General features: G+C 53.3%; 1 protein-coding gene across 1 annotated transcript; it reads left to right on the top strand.

The window, feature by feature from the left end:
- The first annotated feature begins 8584 nt into the window (after positions 1 to 8584).
- On the top strand, positions 8585 to 9598 carry LOC137385214 (uncharacterized). Its single transcript, XM_068060204.1, has one exon. It carries the CDS (start codon positions 8585 to 8587, stop codon positions 9596 to 9598), a length of 1014 nt encoding a protein of 337 aa, XP_067916305.1.
- The last annotated feature ends 8484 nt before the right edge of the window (positions 9599 to 18082 follow it).

Genomic DNA, 18082 nt, shown 5'->3' with positions numbered 1-18082 from the left:
CTGTTTGGATTCCCCAGTTGACTGAGGAGCTCCTTACTGTGTCTGTCCCCGATTTCGTGGCCCTGGATTTTTCCCTCCGCTTGGGTCTGCGCCAGGAGATCACGGTTCCCGGGTTGCGGGGTGTTGGGGAAGGTGCGGTGTAGGAACAGTCCGCACGCGATGTCCCTGCCATTACGCTGGATGGTCTAACTGGCCTTTCCCCCCCCCCCCCCAATCAATTTTGTAAGAAGATCCCCCAGGTAGGAGCATCCCCCACGAAGTTCAGGTGGACATCGAACAAGGCATCGACTGGGCGGATCAAATTTCACGCAGAAAGTGTGACGTGATACAATTTGGCGGGAAGAACGAGGAGAGGCTACATAGAATAAAGGGCAGAATTCTAAAAGGGGGTGCAGGAGCAGAGGGATCTGGGGGTGTATGTGCACAGATTGTTGAAGTTGGCAGGGCAGGCTGAGAAAGTGGTTAATACGGCATACGGGATCCTGGGCTTTATAAGTAGAGGTGTAGGGTACAAAAGCAAGGAAGCTATGATACACCTGTATAAAACACTGGTTCAGCCTCAACTGGAGCATTGTGTCCAGTTCTGAACACCGCGCTTTAAGATGTGAAGGCATGCAGATGCGGAAAAGATTCACCAGAATGGTGCCAGGGACGAGAGACTTTAGTTATGTGGATAGACTGGAGAAGCTGGGTCTGTTCTTGGAGAAGAGGAGATTAAGAGGAGATTTGACAGAGGTGTTGCAAATCATGAGGGGGTCTGGGCAACGCAGCTAGAATCTTCTCCCATTGGCGGAAGGGTCGAGAGCCAGAGGGCACTGATTTCAGAAAACTGGCCAAAAAGAAAGCACAGAGACGACATGAGGAAAAACGTTTTCACGCAACGAGTGGATCGGATCTGGGATGCACTGCCTGAGAGTGCGGTGGAGGTAGGATCAATCGGGTCTATCGAAAGGGGATTGGATAATTATCTGAATAGGTAAGATGTGCAGGGGGAAGGGGAAAAGGCGGGGGGAGGGGGACGAGGTGAGTCGCGCTCCTGCAGAGAGACTGCATGGCCACGACGGGCCGAATGGCCCCCTTTTCCAAGATAACCGTTCTATGATTCTACGTTTTCCATGCTAAAGGGTGGGGGTGATTTCAAACAGGAGCAAAGAACGTGCGGAATACCTTTCAAAAGCTCAGGAACAGTATCTGTCCTTTGATTTCAATTGAAATAATTAGTTATTGATGGTGGAGTGTGGCTGTTTTGGGGGCAGGGGCTAGAAAGTTGACAAATAGGTGACAATCGTATTTGTGATAATCATCTTAAGTGGCTCAGTGACCCACACAGTACTGAGGGAGTGCTGCACTGTCGGAGGGTCAGTACTGAGGGAGTGCTGCACTGTCAGAGGGTCAGTACTGAGGGAGTGCTGCACTGTCAGAGGGTCAGTACTGAGGGAGTGCTGCACTGTCGGAGGGTCAGTACTGAGGGAGTGCTGCACTGTCAGAGGGTCAGTACTGAGGGAGTGCTGCACTGTCAGAGGGTCAGTACTGAGGGAGTGCTACACTGTCAGAGGGTCAGTACTGAGGGAGTGCTGCACTGTCGGAGGGTCAGTACTGAGGGAGTGCTGCACTGTCGGAGGGTCAGTACTGAGGGAGTGCTGCACTGTCAGAGGGTCAGTACTGAGGGAGTGCTGCACTGTCGGAGGGTCAGTACTGAGGGAGTGCTGCACTGTCGGAGGGTCAGTACTGAGGGAGTGCTGCACTGTCGGAGGGTCAGTACTGAGGGAGTGCTGCACTGTCAGAGGGTCAGTACTGAGGGAGTGCTGCACTGTCGGAGGGTCAGTACTGAGGGAGTGCTGCACTGTCAGAGGGTCAGTACTGAGGGAGTGCCGCACTGTCGGAGGGTCAGTACTGAGGGAGTGCTGCACTGTCGGAGGGTCAGTACTGAGGGAGTGCTGCACTGTCGGAGGGTCAGTACTGAGGGAGTGCTGCACTGTCGGAGGGTCAGTACTGAGGGAGTGCTGCACTGTCGGAGGGTCAGTACTGAGGGAGTGCTGCACTGTCAGACGTGATGTCATTTGGATGAAATGTCTGGAAGATTGAATGCCGTTTTCTTACCCATGGACATGTTCCTGGACTCTGGTGATTCGAAGTTGATGATGAAACGAGTGTAGTCGTGAGCAGTGTCACTTGGGATCGTTTCATTCTCCAGGCACAGGGCGAGGATCGCGATGCTGACCTGATAGGCATCGGTGAAGTATGATAGTGACTTCTCTGCGAATTGCAATAAGAATAACATTTTTCACAAGCTGGGGGCACAGTTAACCATTAATCATACCATTTGGCAGGATTCAGCACAGGAAGAGGCCATTCAACTCATCGTGCCTGTGCTGGAACTTTGAAAGAGCTCTCTAATTAATCCCGCCCGTCCCCCACCCCCCCTCCCCCAACACTCTTGTCCTGTAGACCTGCAAATTTTTCCCTCTTCAAGTATTTCTCCAATTCCCCTTTTGAAAGTTCCTATTGAATCTGCTTCCACCGTCCTTTCAGGCAGCGCATTCCAGATCACAACAACTCACTGTGTAAAAACATTTCTCCTCATCTCCCCCTCTGGTCCCTCTGCCGATTATCTTAAATCTGTGTCCCTCTGGTTACCGACCCTCCTGTCACTGCAAACAGTTTCTCCTTATTTACTCCATCAAAACACTTCCTGATTGTGAACAGTGGATTATCGATCAGAGTGTGGGCTCCATTGATGAAGGGAAGTGGGGACAGATCATGATCATCCTTCATAATTTTGATCACCTCCTTGAAATCTCCCCTGAACGATATACATGATTTGGACGTAAATATTGGGAGCAGGATCAAGAAGTTTGCAAACGACACAAAGATTGGCCGTGTGGAAGACAGCGAGGAGGATAGATGTAGGCTGCAGGAAGATATTGATGGTCTGGTCAGAGGGGCGGAAAAGTGGCAAATGGAATTCAACCTGGAGAAGTGTGAGGTGATGCATTTGGGGAGGTCAAACAAGGCAAAGGAATACACAATTCATGGGAAAATACTGTGAGGTGTAGAGGAAGTGAGGGACCTTGGAGTGAACGTCCACAAATAGCTGAAGGTAGCAGGACAGGTCGATAAGGTGGTTAAGAAGGCATATGGAATCCTTTCCTTTATTAGCCGAGGTATAGAATATAAGAGTAGGGAGGTTATGCTGGAACTGTATAACTCATTGGTTAGGCCACAACTTGAGTACTGTGTGCAGTTCTGGTCACCTCATTACAGAAAGGATGTAATTGTACTAGAGAGAGTTCAGAGGAGATTTATGAGGATGTTGCCAGGACTGGAAAAATGTCGCAATGAGGAAAGATTGGATGGGCTGGGGTTGTTCTCCCTGGAACAGAGAAGGCTGAGGGGAGATCTGATTGGAATATACAAAATTGTGAGGGGCCTGGATAGAGTGGAGGTGAAGGGTCTATTCACCTTAGCAGAGAGTCAGTGACGAGGGGGCATAGACTTAAAGTGATTGGCAGAAAAATTAGAGGGGAGATGAGGAAAAACGTTTTCACCCAGAGGGTGGTGATGGTCTGGAACTCACTTCCTGAAAAGGGAGTTGAGGCAGAGACCCCCAACTCATTCAAAAGGAGTCTGGACAGGATCCACGAGTGCTGTAATCGGCAGGGCTACGGACACAATACTGGAAGGTGGGATTAGTACCGGTGGATCGATTTTTGGCCGGACCAGACACGACGATGGGCCAAGTGGCTTCTTCAGTGTGCCAGAACCTTTCTTTGATTCTATGATTTAACCTTCTCTGCTCGAAGGAGAACAATCCCAGCTTCTCCAGTCTCTCCACATTAACTGAACTCCCTCATCCCTGGGACCATTCACGTCAACCTCCTCTGCTCCCTCTCCAAGACCTGGACATCCTTCGAGCTGGGGGCTAAACCAATGTTCTGGTAATGCTGATTGGTCATCTTCCATTGTGAACTGTGAGGAGGGTAGTGTAGAACTTCAAAAGGACATTAGACAAGTTGGTGGAATGGGCAGACAGGTGGCAGATGAAGTTCAATGCAGAGAAATGTGAAGTGATTCATTTTGATAGGAAGAACATGGAGAGACAATATAAAATAAAGGGAACAATTCTAAAGGGGGTGCAGGAGCAGAGAGACCTGGGTGTATCTGTGCATAAGTCATTGAAGTTGGCAGGATGGGTTGAGAGAGAGGTGATAAAACATACAGTATCCTGGGCTTTATTAATAGGGGCATAGAGTACCAGAGCAAGGAAGCTATGTTGAACTAGGGGAGGCGGTGGCGTAGTGGTATTGTCACTGGACTAGTAACCTAGGGACCCAGGGTATTGCTCTGGGAACATGGGTTCGAATCCCAACACAGGAGGTGGAATTTGAATTCAATAAAATCTGGAATTAAAAGCTAGTCAAATGATGGCCATGAAACCCATCACGTTCACTAATGTCCTTCAGGGAAGGAAATCTGCTGTCCTTACCTGGTCTGGCCTACATGTGACTCCAGACCCACAGCAATGTGGTTGACTCTTACATGCCCTCTGAAATGGCCTCGCAAGCCACTCAGTTGTACCTAACTGCTACGAAGCCAATAAAAAGGAATGAAACCGGACAGACCACCCGGCATCGACCTCGGCACCGGAAACGACAACGGCAAACCCAGCCCTGTCGACCCTGCAAAGTCCTCCTTACTAACATCTGGGGGCTTGTGCCAAAGTTGGGAGAGCTGTCCCACAGACTAGTCAAGCAACAGCCTGACATAGTCACACTCACGGAATCATACCTTACAGACATTATACCAGACACTGCCATCACCATCCCCGGGTATGTCCTGTCCCACCAGCAGAGCTGGCAGCACAGTGGTATAGAGTAGGGAGGGAGTTGCCCTGGGAGTCCTCAACATCGACTCTGGACCCCAAGAAATCTCATGGCATCAGATCAAACATGGACAAGGAAACCTCCTGCTGATTACCACCTACCGCCCTCCCTCAGCTGATGAGTCAGTATTCCTCCATGTTGAACACCACTTGGAGGAAGCACTGAGGGTGACAAGGGCACCGAATGTACTCTGGGTGGGGGACTTCAATGTCCATCACCAAGAGTGGCTCGGTAGCACCACTACTGACCGAGCTGGCCAAGTCCTAAAGGACATAGCTGCTAGACTGGGTATGCGGCAGGTGTTGAGGGAAACAAAAAGAGGGGAAAACATACCTGACCTGGTCCTCACCAATCTGCCTGCCGCAGATGTATCTGTCCATGACAGTATTGTTAGGAGTGACCACCGCACAGTCCTTGTGGAGACGAAGTCTCACCTTCACATTGAGGATACCGTCCATCATGTTGTGTGGCACTACCACTGTGCTAAATGGGATAGATATCGAACAGATCTAGCAATGCAAAACTGGGCATCCATGAGGTGCTGTGGGTCATCAGCAGCAGCAGAATTGTACTCAGCCACAATCTGTAACCTCATGGCCCGGCATATCCCTCACTCTACCATTACCATCAAGCCAGGAGATCAACCCTGGTTCAACGAAGAGTGCAGGAGGGCATGCCAGGAGCAGCACCAGGCATACCTCAAAATGAGGTGTCAACCTGGTGAAGCACAACACAGGACTATCTGCATGTCAAACTGCGCAAGCAGCATGCGATAGACAGAGCTAAGGAATCCCATAACCAACGGATCAGATCTAAGCTCTGCAGTCCTGCCACATCCAGCTGTGAATGGTGGTGGACAATTAAACAACTAACTGGAGGAGGTGGCTCCACAAATATCCCCATCCTCAATGATAGGGTAGCCCAGCACATCAGTGTGAAAGATAAGGCTGAAGCATTTGCAACAATCTTCAGCCAGAAGTGCCGAGTTGATGATCCATCTCAGCCTCTTCCTGAGGTCCCCAGCATCACAGATGCCAGACTTCAGGAAATTCGATTCACTCCACGTGATATCAAGAAACGACTGAAGGCACTGGATGCTGCTAAGGCTATCGGCCCTGACAATATTCTGGCAATAGTACTGAAGACCTGTGCTCCAGAACTTGCCACGCCCCTAGTCAAGCTGTTCCAGTACAGCTACAACACTGGCATCTACCCTGCAATGTGGAAAATTGCACAGGTATGTCCTGTACACAAAAAGCAGGACAAGTCCAACCCGGCCAATTACCGCCCCATCAGCCTACTCTCAATCATCAGTCAAGTGATGGAAGGTGTCATTGACTGTGCTATCAAGCGGCACTTGCTTAGCAATAACCTGCTCAGTGACGCTCAGTTTGGGTTCCGCCAGGGCCACTCAGCTCCTGACCTCATGTCCAAATGCCTTGGTCCAAACATGGACAAAAAAGTCAAACTCAAGAGGTGAGGTGAGAGTGACTGCCCTTGACATCAAGGCAGCATTTGACCGAATATGGCATCAAGGAGCCCTAGCAAAACTGAGGTCAATGGGAATCAGGGGGAAAACTCTCTGCTGTTTGGAGTCATACCAGCACAAAGGAAGATGGTTGTGGTTGTTGGAGGTGAATCATCTGAGCTTCAGGACATCACTGCAGGAGTTCCTCAGGGTCGTGTCCTCGGCCCAACCATCTTCAGCTGCTTCATCAATGACCTTCCTTCAATCATAAGGTCAGAAGTGGGGATGTTCGCTGATGATTGCACAATATTCAGCAACACTCGCAACTCCTCAGATACTGAAGCAGTCTGTGTAGAAATGCAGCAAGACCTGGACAATATCCAGGCATGGGCTGATAAGTGGCAAGTAAGATTCACGTGACACAAGTGCCAGGCAATGACCATCTCCAACAAGAGAGAATCTAACCATCTCCCCTTGACATTCGATGGCACTATCATCGCTGAATCCCCCACTATCAACATCCTAGGGGCTACCATTGACCAGAAACTGAACTGGAGTAGCCATATAAATACCTTGGCTACAAGAGCAGGTCAGAGGCTAGAATCCTGAGGCGAGTATCTCATCTCCTGACTCCCCAAAGCCTGTCCACCATCTGCAAGGCACAAGTCAGGAGTGTGATGGAATACTCTCCACTTGCCTGGACGGGTGCAGCTCCAACAACACTCAAGGAGCTCGACACCATCCAGGACAAGGCAGCCCGCTTGATTGGCATCCCATTCACAAACATTCACTCCCTCCACCACTGACGCACAGTGGCAGCAGTGTGTACCATCTACAAGAAGCACTGCAGCAACGCACCAAGGCTCCTTAGACAGCACCTTCCAAACCCGCGACCTCTACCAACTAGAAGGACAAGGGCAGCAAATGCATGGGAACACCACCACCTGCAAGAACTATACGGCCGTTCCTTCACCGTCATTGGGTCAAAATCCTGGAACTCCCTTCCTAACAGCACTGTGGGTGAACCTACCCCAAATGGACTGCAGTGGTTCAAGAAGGCAGCTCACCACCACCGTCTCAAGGGAAATTAGAGATGGGCAATAAATGCTGGCCTTACCAGCATCATCCACAACCTGTGAAAGAATTAAAAAAACGAAAAGATTATCTGGTCATGATCCTAAAAGCCTCCCCGTGAAGCCCCTTGGGAGGCTATCCTTACGATAAAGGCCCGATGATAAAAGATACTTACTGCTGGCGTCGTCCGCCATACGTACCCAGTGCGTGCATTTCAATTGTCAGAGTCGCGTCCAGGAGGCGGATTAGATTAATTCCGAGATGGTTGTTGGGAATATTGCTCGGATCAATGCAAGACGCTCGGAAGGCCAGTGTGTATAAACCCATGTCACCAGTCGTGAAGCTTCCATCTGCAGGCAGAGGACAACACCAGGGAAACATTTCAACTAAAAACTTCGCAATTCCAACCCGGCCCCTGCTCGGAACAGGAGGAGGCCATTCAGCCCTTCTTAAGCCTGTTGCACAGGAACAGGAGGAGGCCATTCAACCCCTCTCGAGCCTGTTCAGCCATTCGATTAAATCACGGTTGTGCGGCATGCTAATTACATCCATCCGCCTCGGCTCCCTGCACCATAATGATGTTGCTCAAGAAAGAAAAAACAAACCATCTCCGGTTTAAAATGTTCTGTCAGGTCTGGTTGTGCAGGGATTACGTTACTTAACCAGTAATGTGGTGGTGTGGGTTTGTAAATCTCCGAGGTGTAAATTTAAAACCTCACCAGGGCTGACTGGGAATTGGACTGGTGAATAAATTGAAAAGTATGTTTCAGTAAAAAGGTATTGAGAAAGCTCAACTAGATCATAATGTCTCTCTAAGGAAAGGGACCTCGTCACTCCAGTGGGTACCCGGCCTGGTCCCCCCACCCTGCTCCGGTCCGTACCCGGCCTGGTCCCCCCACCCTGCTCCGGTACGTACCCGGCCTGGTCCCCCCACCCTGCTCCGGTCCGTACCCGGCCTGGTCCCCCCATGCGGCTCCGGTCCGTACCCGGCCTGGTCCCCCCACCCTGCTCCGGTCCGTACCCGGCCTGGTCCCCCCACCCTGCTCCGGTACGTACCCAGCCTGGTCCCCCCACCCTGCTCCGGTACGTACCCGGCCTGGTCCCCCAGCGCGGCTCCGGTCCGTACCCGGCCTGGTCCCCCCACGCGGCTCCGGTCCATATGCGGCCTGGTCCCCCCACCCTGCTCTGGTACGTACCCGGCCTGGTCCCCCCACCCTGCTCCGGTCCATACCCGGCCTGTTCCCACCACCCTGCTCCGGTCCGTACCTGGCCTGGTCCCCCGCGCGACTCCGGTCCGTACTCGGCCTGGTTACCCACCCGTCTCCAGTCCGTACCCGGCCTGGTCTCCCACGCAGCTCCGGTCTGTACCCGGCCTGGTCCCCCACCCGGCTCCGGTCTGTACCCGGCCTGGTCCCCCACCCGGCTCCGGTTTGTACCCGGCCTGGTCCCCCACCCGGCTCCGGTCCGTACCCGGCCTGGTTACCCACGCGGCTCTGGTCCATACCCAGCTTGGTCCCCCACCCGGCTCCGGTCTGGTCCCGGCCTGGTCCCCTACCCGGCTCTGGTCCGTACCCGGCCTGGTTACCCACGCGGCTCTGGTCCATACCCAGCTTGGTCCCCCCACCCGGCTCCGGTCTGTACCAGGCCTGGTCCCCCCACCCTGCTCCGGTCCATACCCGGCCTGGTCCCCCCACGCGGCTCCGGTCCATACCCGGCCTGGTCACCCCACCCTGCTCCAGTACGTACCCGGCCTGGTCGCCCCACCCTGCTCCGGTACGTATCCGGCCTGGTCCCTCCATGCGGCTCCGGTCTGTACCCGACCTGGTCCCCCCACCCTGCTCCGGTCCGTACCCGGCCTGGTCCCCCTACCCTGCTCCGGTACGTACCCGGCCTGGTCCCCCCACCCTGCTCCGGTCCGTACCTGGCCTGGTCCCCCCACCCTGCTCCAGTCTGGACCCGGCCTGGTCCCCCCACCCGGCTCCGGTCTGTACCCGGCCTGGTCCCCCACCCGGCTCCGGTCCGTACCCGGCCTGGTTACCCACCCGGCTCCGGTCCGTACCCGGCCTGGTTACCCACACGGCTCCGGTCTGTACCCAGCCTGGTCCCCCTACGCGTCTCCGGTCCATACCCAGTTCAAGTCATTCAAGTATCTCAGAAACAACAGTGGTGCTAGTACTGCAGGCCAGTAACAGCCATCCACCGCATCACTCTGTTTTCCATTCCTTAGGCAATTTTCCACCCAGGCATGTCCTGCTGACATGCTTAATATCTGGTACTTCGTCAAACGTCTTTGGAAAGTCCATATACACCACATCCACCGCACTTCCCTCATCCACCCTCTCTGGTGTACCTCCCCAAAGCCTCGGTGTCCTGTCTACAGCCTCGTTCCCTCCGATGTCACTCCCTTCTGCCTTTACCTCCCACCGACTTCTCAGAGTAGGCCCTCAGGAGGCAGTCCTGGAGCTGCTGCTCGATGGCCAGGTTGTGCCTTCTCGCTAGACGCAGTGCGATCAGAATCCTCGGGTCTGGGTGGTCGCTGCAGTTAGTGATGGTCTGAAGCAGAATGCTCTCGAGCAGGTTTGCGACCGGTCTCTGATTGCCAGTGATGCCTGCCAAATACAAATGCAGGTGTGTGTGAGAGAGAGAGGGAAGGAAAGCAGCAAGTGACTTGCATTTCTGCAGCGCCTTTCACGTGCGCTGGACATCCCAAAGTGCTTTCCAGCCAATGAAGACTACTATGAAGTGTAGTCGCTCTTGCAATGTAGGAAATGCAGCAGCAAGCTCCCACAAAGGTAAAATGATTGCGTCTAATTATTTACTCTATCGAAACCCTTCCTGATTTTGAACGCCTCGACTAAATCTCCCTCTTAACCTTCTCTGCTCTAAGGAGAACAATCCCAGCTTCTCCAGTCTCTCCACATTAACTGAACTCTCTCATCCCTGGGACCATTCAGGTCAATCTCCTCTGCACCCTCTCCGAGGCCTGGACATCCTTCCTAAAGTGTGATGCTCAGAATTGGGCAAAAAACTCCGGCAGGGGCCGAACCAGTGTTTTATAAAGGTTTAGCATCACTTCCTTGCCTTTGTACTCTATTTCTTTCTTTATAAAGCCAAAGATCCCTTTAGGCTATGTTTAAACAACCTTCTCAACGTTTCCTGGAATGGGCGGGTTGTCTTATGAGGAAGGATTGGACAGGCTAGGCTTGTATCCGCTGGAATTTAGAAGAGTAAGAGGCGACTTGATTGAAACATGTAAGATCCTGAGGGGTCTTGACAGGGTGGATGTGGAAAGGATGTTTCCCCTTGTGGGAGAATCTAGAACTAGGGGTCACTGTTTAAAAATAAGGGGGTTGCCCATTTAAGACAGAGATGAGGAGAAATGTTTTCTCTCAGAGGGTCGTGAGTCTTTGCTTCCACTGCCTTTTGAGGAAGAGAATTCCAAAGTCTTTGAATATTTTTAAGGCAGAGGTAGATAGATTCTTGATAAGCAAGGGGGTGAAAGGTTATCGGGGGTAGGCGGGAATGTGGAGTTGAGGTTACAATCAGATCATGTTTGTATGTCTTGTCACCTTCAAAGATTTCTGCCCTGACACCCCGCAGCCCCTGTCAAAGTGTACCCTTTATACCTCCCGTGCTCATTCTTTCCCCCAAAATGAATCACTTTGCACTTCTCCATGTGAAACAGCATCTGCCGTCTGTCTGCCCATTTCACCAGTCTGCCCAGGTCCTCCTGAAATCTGCTACTGTCCTCTTCAGCATTTAATAGACGTCCAAGATGTGTCTCCTCTTCAAACTTTGAAGTGATGCCCTGTAAACCCAGTTCCAGCTCATTCATGCATATCAAAAGAGCAATGCTCCTAATAGTGTTCGTTGGGGAACCTCACTGTATACTTCTCCACAGTCTGAACAACAACTTTTCACCACTGAGGGGATAACATCACGATACAAACAGCAACAGTTCAAGAAGAAGGCTGACCAGGATCCCCTTCACATGGGCCAACAGTCACAACTCTTTGTGCAACGCATTTAGAAACATAGAAAATAGGAGCAGGGCTAGGCCATTCGGCCCTTCGAGCCTGCTCCGCCACTCAATACGATCATGGCTGACCATCCAACTCAGTAACCTGTTCCCGCTTTCGCCCCATAACCCTTTGATCCCTTTAGACCCAAGAGCTATATCCAAAGAAACAGTAAATTGAACAATAACAGTAATTTAAAGCAGTAAAACGTCCCACAAGCGATTGTCAAACATAATCTGACTCCGAGCCATATAAGGAGATATTAGGACAGGCGACCAAAAACAAGTTCAAGGAGGTAGGTTTTAAGGAACATCTTAAAGGAGGAGAGAGAGAGGGAGAGAGGTGGAGAGGTTCAGGGAGGTAATTCCAGAGCCTAGGGCCCAGGCAGCTGAAGGCACGGCAGCCAATGGTGGACCGATTAAAATCAGGGGAGGGGCAAGCGGGCAGAATTGGAGGAGGTCACAAAGATAGGGAGTACGGACTGGAGTGACGAGGTCCCTTTGCTTAGAGAGACATTATGATTGAGTTGAGCTTTCTCAGTACCTTTTAACTGAAACATACTTTTCAATTTATTCACCAGCCCAATTCCCAGTCAGCCCTGGTGAGGTTTTAAATTTACACCTCGGAGAGTTTCAAACCCACACCACCACATTACTGGTTTAGTAACGTAAGTGGCTGGAGGAGGTTACAGAGATAGAGAGGGTTCCAGGGGCTGGAGGAGGTTACAGGGATCGAGAGTGTTGGAGTGGCTGGAGGAGGTTACAGGGATCGAGAGTGTTGGAGTGGCTGGAGGAGGTTACAGGGATCGAGAGTGTTGGAGTGGCTGGAGGAGGTTACAGGGATCGAGAGTGTTGGAGTGGCTGGAGGAGGTTACAGGGATCGAGAGTGTTGGAGTGGCTGGAGGAGGTTACAGGGATCGAGAGTGTTGGAGTGGCTGGAGGAGGTTACAGGGATCGAGAGTGTTGTAGTGGCTGGAGGAGGTTACAGGGATCGAGAGTGTTGGAGTGGCTGGAGGAGGTTACAGGGATCGAGAGTGTTGTAGTGGCTGGAGGAGGTTACAGGGATCGAGAGTGTTGGAGTGGCTGGAGGAGGTTACAGGGATCGAGAGTGTTGTAGTGGCTGGAGGAGGTTACAGAGGCACAGTGGCGCAGTGGTTAGCACCGCAGCAACCCGGGTTCAATTCCGGGTACTGCCTGTGTGGAGTTTGCAAGTTCTCCCTGTGTCTGCGTGGGTTTCCTCCGGGTGCTCCGGTTTCCTCCCACATGCCAAAGACTTGCAAGTTGATAGGTAAATTGGCCATTATAAATTGCCCCTAGTATAGGTAGGTGGTAGGGAAATATAGGGACAGGTGAGGATGTGGTAGGAATATGGGGTTAGTGTAGGATTAGTATAAATGGGTGGTTGATGGCCAGCACAGACTCGGTGGGCCGAAGGGCCTGTTTCAGTGCTGTATCTCTGAAAAAAAAGAGATAGGGAGGGTTGTAGGGGCTGGAGGAGGTTACAGAGATAGAGAGGGTTGTCGGGGCTGGAGGGGGTTACAGAGATAGGGAGGGCTGCAGTGGCTGGCGGAGGTGACAGGGATCGGGAGAGTTGTCGTGGCTGGAGCAGGTTACAGAGGTAGGGAGGGGTGTAGGAGGTTTCAGATATAGTGAGGGTTGTAGGGACTGGAGGAGGTTACAGAGGTAGGGAGGGGTGTAGGAGGTTACAGACATAGTGAGGGTTGTAGGGACTGGAGGAGGTTACAGAGGTAGGGAGGGGTGTAGGAGGTTACAGACATAGTGAGGGTTGCAGGGACTGGAGGAGGTTACAGAGATAGGGAGGGGTGTAGGAGGTTACAGACATAGTGAGGGTTGCAGGGACTGGAGGAGGTTACAGAGGTAGGGAGGGGTGTAGGAGGTTACAGACATAGTGAGGGTTGCAGGGACTGGAGGAGGTTACAGAGATAGGGAGGGGTGTAGGAGGTTACAGACATAGTGAGGGTTGCAGGGACTGGAGGAGGTTACAGAGATAGGGAGGGGTGTAGGAGGTTACAGACATAGTGAGGGTTGTAGGGGCTGGAGGAGGTTACAGAGATAGGGAGGGTTGTAGGGACTGGAGGAGGTTACAGAGGTAGGGAGGGGTGTAGGAGGTTACAGACATAGTGAGGGTTGTAGGGGCTGGAGGAGGTTACAGAGGTAGGGAGGGGTGTAGGGGCTGGAGGAGGTTACAGACATAGTGAGGGCTGTAGGGGCTGGAGGAGGTTACAGACATAGTGAGGGTTGTAGGGGCTGGAGGTGGTTACAGAGGTAGGGAGGGGTGTAGGAGGTTACAGACATAGTGAGGGTTGTAGGGGCTAGAGGAGGTTACAGACATAGTGAGGGTTGTAGGGGCTGGAGGAGGTTACAGAGGTAGGGAGGGCTGTAGGGGCTGGAGGAGGTTACAGACATAGTGAGGGTTGTAGGGGCTGGAGGAGGTTACAGAGGTAGGGAGGGGTGTAGGGGCTGGAGGAGGTTACAGACATAGTGAGGGTTGCAGGGACTGGAGGAGGTTACAGAGGTAGGGAGGGGTGTAGGAGGTTACAGACATAGTGAGGGTTGTAGGGACTGGAGGAGGTTACAGAGGTAGGGAGGGGTGTAGGAGGTTACAGACATAGTGAGGGTTGTAGGGACTGGAGGAGGTTACAGAGGTAGGGAGGGGTGTAGGAGGTTACAGACATAGTGAGGGTTGTAGGGACTGGAGGAGGTTACAGAGGTAGGGAGGAGGAGAAGCCCTGGAGTGATTTGATAGCAGGATGGGAATTTGAATGTCGAGGTGTTTCTGGACAGGGTGCCAGTGGGACTCAGACGTAGGCCTCGTCCCAGATTGAGAATGAAGGGAACGGAAGTCTTCGAAGATTGATTCCAAATGATGCTTACAACATTTTTTAGCAACAGCTGGCTTCATCTCAACGATGCTGCTGGTGATGGTCACAGAAGCCATGCTGGTAACAGGAGCTGTAGTCGTGGTGGATCGTGTTGTCGGGGTGATGACAGCAGTGCCTCCATCTGCAGAACAAGGGAGAAATGGAAGTCAGTCAGCCGGGGGAGTCAGCACGCAGGAGAAGGCAGAGAGGACTTGCAATTCGACAGCACCCTTCACCATTCCGGGACCGACACACACAATACTCTTCCCAGCCATTCTGCAGTCAAAGTCACAAAACTGAGAGATGCAGCAACCCTCAATTGTGCACAGCAAGATCCAACAAGGGGGAATGAAATGACCGTTTTATCTGTATTATTTTTTAGAGATGTTCGTTGAGGGATTTACTTTGACGCCTAGGACACAGGGGTGACATCCTGCACCCCCACCCAACTCAAATTCCTATAATGGTCGTGGGAACTATTACATCCACTCGGGAGAGTAAACAAGGGGCTCGATTGTTCATCTGGCGGGAGACAGTACATCCCGCAGTGCAGCGCCCCTCAGTACTGACCCTCCGACAGCGCTTGCTCCCACAGTACTGACCCTCTGACAGTGCAGCACTCCCTCAGTACTGTCCCCCCGACAGTGCAGCACTCCCTCAGTACTGACCCTCTGACAGTACAGCACCCCCTCAGTACTGACCCTCCGACAGTGCAGCGCTCCCTCAGTACTGACCCTCCGACAGTGCAGCACTCCCTCAGTACTGACCCTCTGACAGTGCAGCACTCCCTCAGTACTGTCCCCCCGACAGTGCAGCACTCCCTCAGTACTGACCCTCTGACAGTACAGCACCCCCTCAGTACTGACCCTCCGACAGTGCAGCGCTCCCTCAGTACTGACCCTCCGACAGTGCAGCACTCCCTCAGTACTGACCCTCTGACAGTGCAGCGCTCCCTCAGTACTGACCCTCTGACAGTGCAGCACTCCCTCAGTACTGACCCTCTGACAGTGCAGCACTCCCTCAGTACTGACCCTCTGACAGTGCAGCAATCACTCAGTACTGACCCTCTGACAGTGCAGCACTCCCTCAGTACTGACCCTCTGACAGTGCAGCACTCCCTCAGTACTGACCCTCCGACAGTGCAGCACTCCCTCAGTAATGTCCCCCCGACAGTGCAGCACTCCCTCAGTCCTGACCCTCTGACAGTACAGCACCCCCTCAGTACTGACCCTCCGACAGTGCAGCGCTCCCTCAGTACTGACCCTCTGACAGTGCAGCACTCCCTCAGTACTGACCCCCAGACAGTGCAGCACTCCCACAGTACTGACCCTCTGACAGTGCAGCACCCCCTCAGTACTGACCCTCCGACAGTGCAGCGCCCCTCAGTACTGACCCTCCGACAGCGCTGTGCTCCCTCACTACTGACCCTCCGACAGTGCTGTGCTCCCTCAGTACTGACCCTCTGACATTGCAGCGCTCCCTCAGTACTGACCCGCTGACAGTGCAGCACTCCCTCAGTAATGCCCCTCCGACAGTGCAGCGCCCCTCAGTACTGACCCTCCAACAGCGCTGTGCTCCCTCACTACTAACCCTCCGACAGTGCAGCATTCCCTCAGTACTGAACCTCTGACAATGCAGCACTCTCTCAGTACTGACCCTCTGACAGTGCAGCACTTCCTCAGTACTGACCCTCTGACAGTGCAGCACTCCCTCAGTACTGACCCTCCAACAGTGCAGCACTCTCTCAGTACTGACCCTCCGACAGTGCAGCACTCCCTCAGTACTGACCCTCTGACAGTGCAGCACTCACTCAGTACTGACCCTCTGACAGTGCAGCACTCCCTCAGTACTGACCCTCTGACAGTGCAGCGCTCCCTCAGTACTGATCCTCCAACAGTGCAGCACTCCCTCAGTACTGACCCTCCGACAGTGCAGCGCTCCCTCAGTACTGACCCTCCGACAGTGCAGCGCTCCCTCAGTACTGACCCTCTGACAGTGCAGCACTCACTCAGTACTGACCCTCTGACAGTGCAGCACTCCCTCAGTGCTGACCCTCTGACAGTGCAGCACTCACTCAGTACTGACCCTCTGACAGTGCAGCACTCCCTCAGTACTGACCCTCTGACAGTGCAGCGCTCCCTCAGTACTGATCCTCCGACAGTGCAGCGCTCCCTCAGTACTGACCCTCCGACAGTGCAGCGCTCCCTCAGTACTGACCCTCCGACAGTGCAGCGCTCCCTCAGTACAGGCACCAGGGGGAGAGTTAGGGGGAGAATTCTTTTGCTCTGGATGCCGAGGTGGGAGTTGAGCCCAGGACCGCCTGTCTCAGAGGGTACGCACTGAGAAAAGATGGCCCCCTGTGGCGCCCCCGAGCCAAAAGAACAGGAATAACACCAGCCCCAGTTAACCTTTGCAGCTCATTCCGCTGACGTCCAGGTACGTCTTCCCTTCCAAAGCTTCGATAACGTGCGCCACGGCACCTGAGCTCATGGAAGGGGGTCTCCACGTGCGTGTCTTATTGATCAAACTTTTCAGAGATTTCGTGCAGTTGTAGCTGAGGGGGTGAACCAGGATATCAGCTCCCATGGCCTGCAGGACAGAAGCAGATGAGAAGGACACCAGTTTGAATGCAGAAGTGACCAGGTAAACTCCAATTCCATAACTCACTCATGTAAAGAAAGGACGAGTACTTATATAATCACTTATATAGTGTCTCTGCCCCTCCCCCCATCCCCACGCCCACCGGACCTCTCAAAGAACTACACAGCTATTCAGTGTGCCGGCTGTTGGAATGTGCGAACAGCAACATCCCACAAAGTGCGACGTGATAACTCCCAGTTCACTAGGCTGGAGGTGCTGCTCGAGGAACGAATGTTGGGCCCAGCGGAGGGCTGTTCCAGCCTGACCTCCTCCCAATCTCTGCTTTCAAATCCCGCCCGCGGGACCTTTTACGTTCACTGGAGAGGGCAGAGGGTGAGAGGAGGGGCCTATGTTCAAGGTCTCATCTGAAATGTGGCACCTTTAAGAGTGCAGGACCCCCTCAGTACTGCCCCTCCGACAGTGCAGCACTCCCTCAGTACTGCCCCTCTGACAGTGCAGCACTCCATCAGTACTGACCGACAGACAGTGCAGCACCCCCTCAGTACTGCCCCTCCGACAGTGCAGCACTCCCTCAGTACTGACCGACAGACAGTGCAGCACCCCCTCAGTACTGCCCCTCTGACAGTGCAGCACCCCCTCAGTACTGCCCCTCTGAGTGCAGCACTCCCTCAGTACTGCCCCTCTGAGAGTGCAGCACTCCCTCAGTACTGACCCACCGACAGTGCAGCACCCCCTCAGTAATGCCCCTCTGTCAGTGCAGCACTCCCTCAGTACTGACCCACCGACTGTGCAGCACCCCCTCAGTACTGACCCTCCGACATTGCAGCACCCCCTCAGTACTGCCCCTCTGACAGTGCAGCAGCCCCTCAGTACTGACCCTCCGATAGTGCAGCACTCCCTCAGTACTGACGCTCCGACAGTGCAGCACTCCCTCTGTATAGACCCTCTGACAGTGCAGCACCCCCTCAGTACTGACCCTCCAACAGTGCAGCACACCCACAGTACTGACCCTCCAACAGTGCAGCACTCCCACAGTACTGACCCTCCGACAGCGCAGCACTCCCTCAGTACTGACCCTCCGACAGTGCTGCACTCCCTCGGTACTGACCCTCTGACAGTGCAGCACACCCAAAGTATTGACCATCCAACAGTGCAG

The sequence above is a fragment of the Heterodontus francisci genome, chromosome 28 (assembly GCF_036365525.1).
Source record: "Heterodontus francisci isolate sHetFra1 chromosome 28, sHetFra1.hap1, whole genome shotgun sequence".
Lineage (NCBI taxonomy): Eukaryota > Metazoa > Chordata > Chondrichthyes > Heterodontiformes > Heterodontidae > Heterodontus > Heterodontus francisci.
Note: the sequence above shows the minus strand (reverse complement) of the source record. Positions and strands in the feature narration are given on the sequence as shown.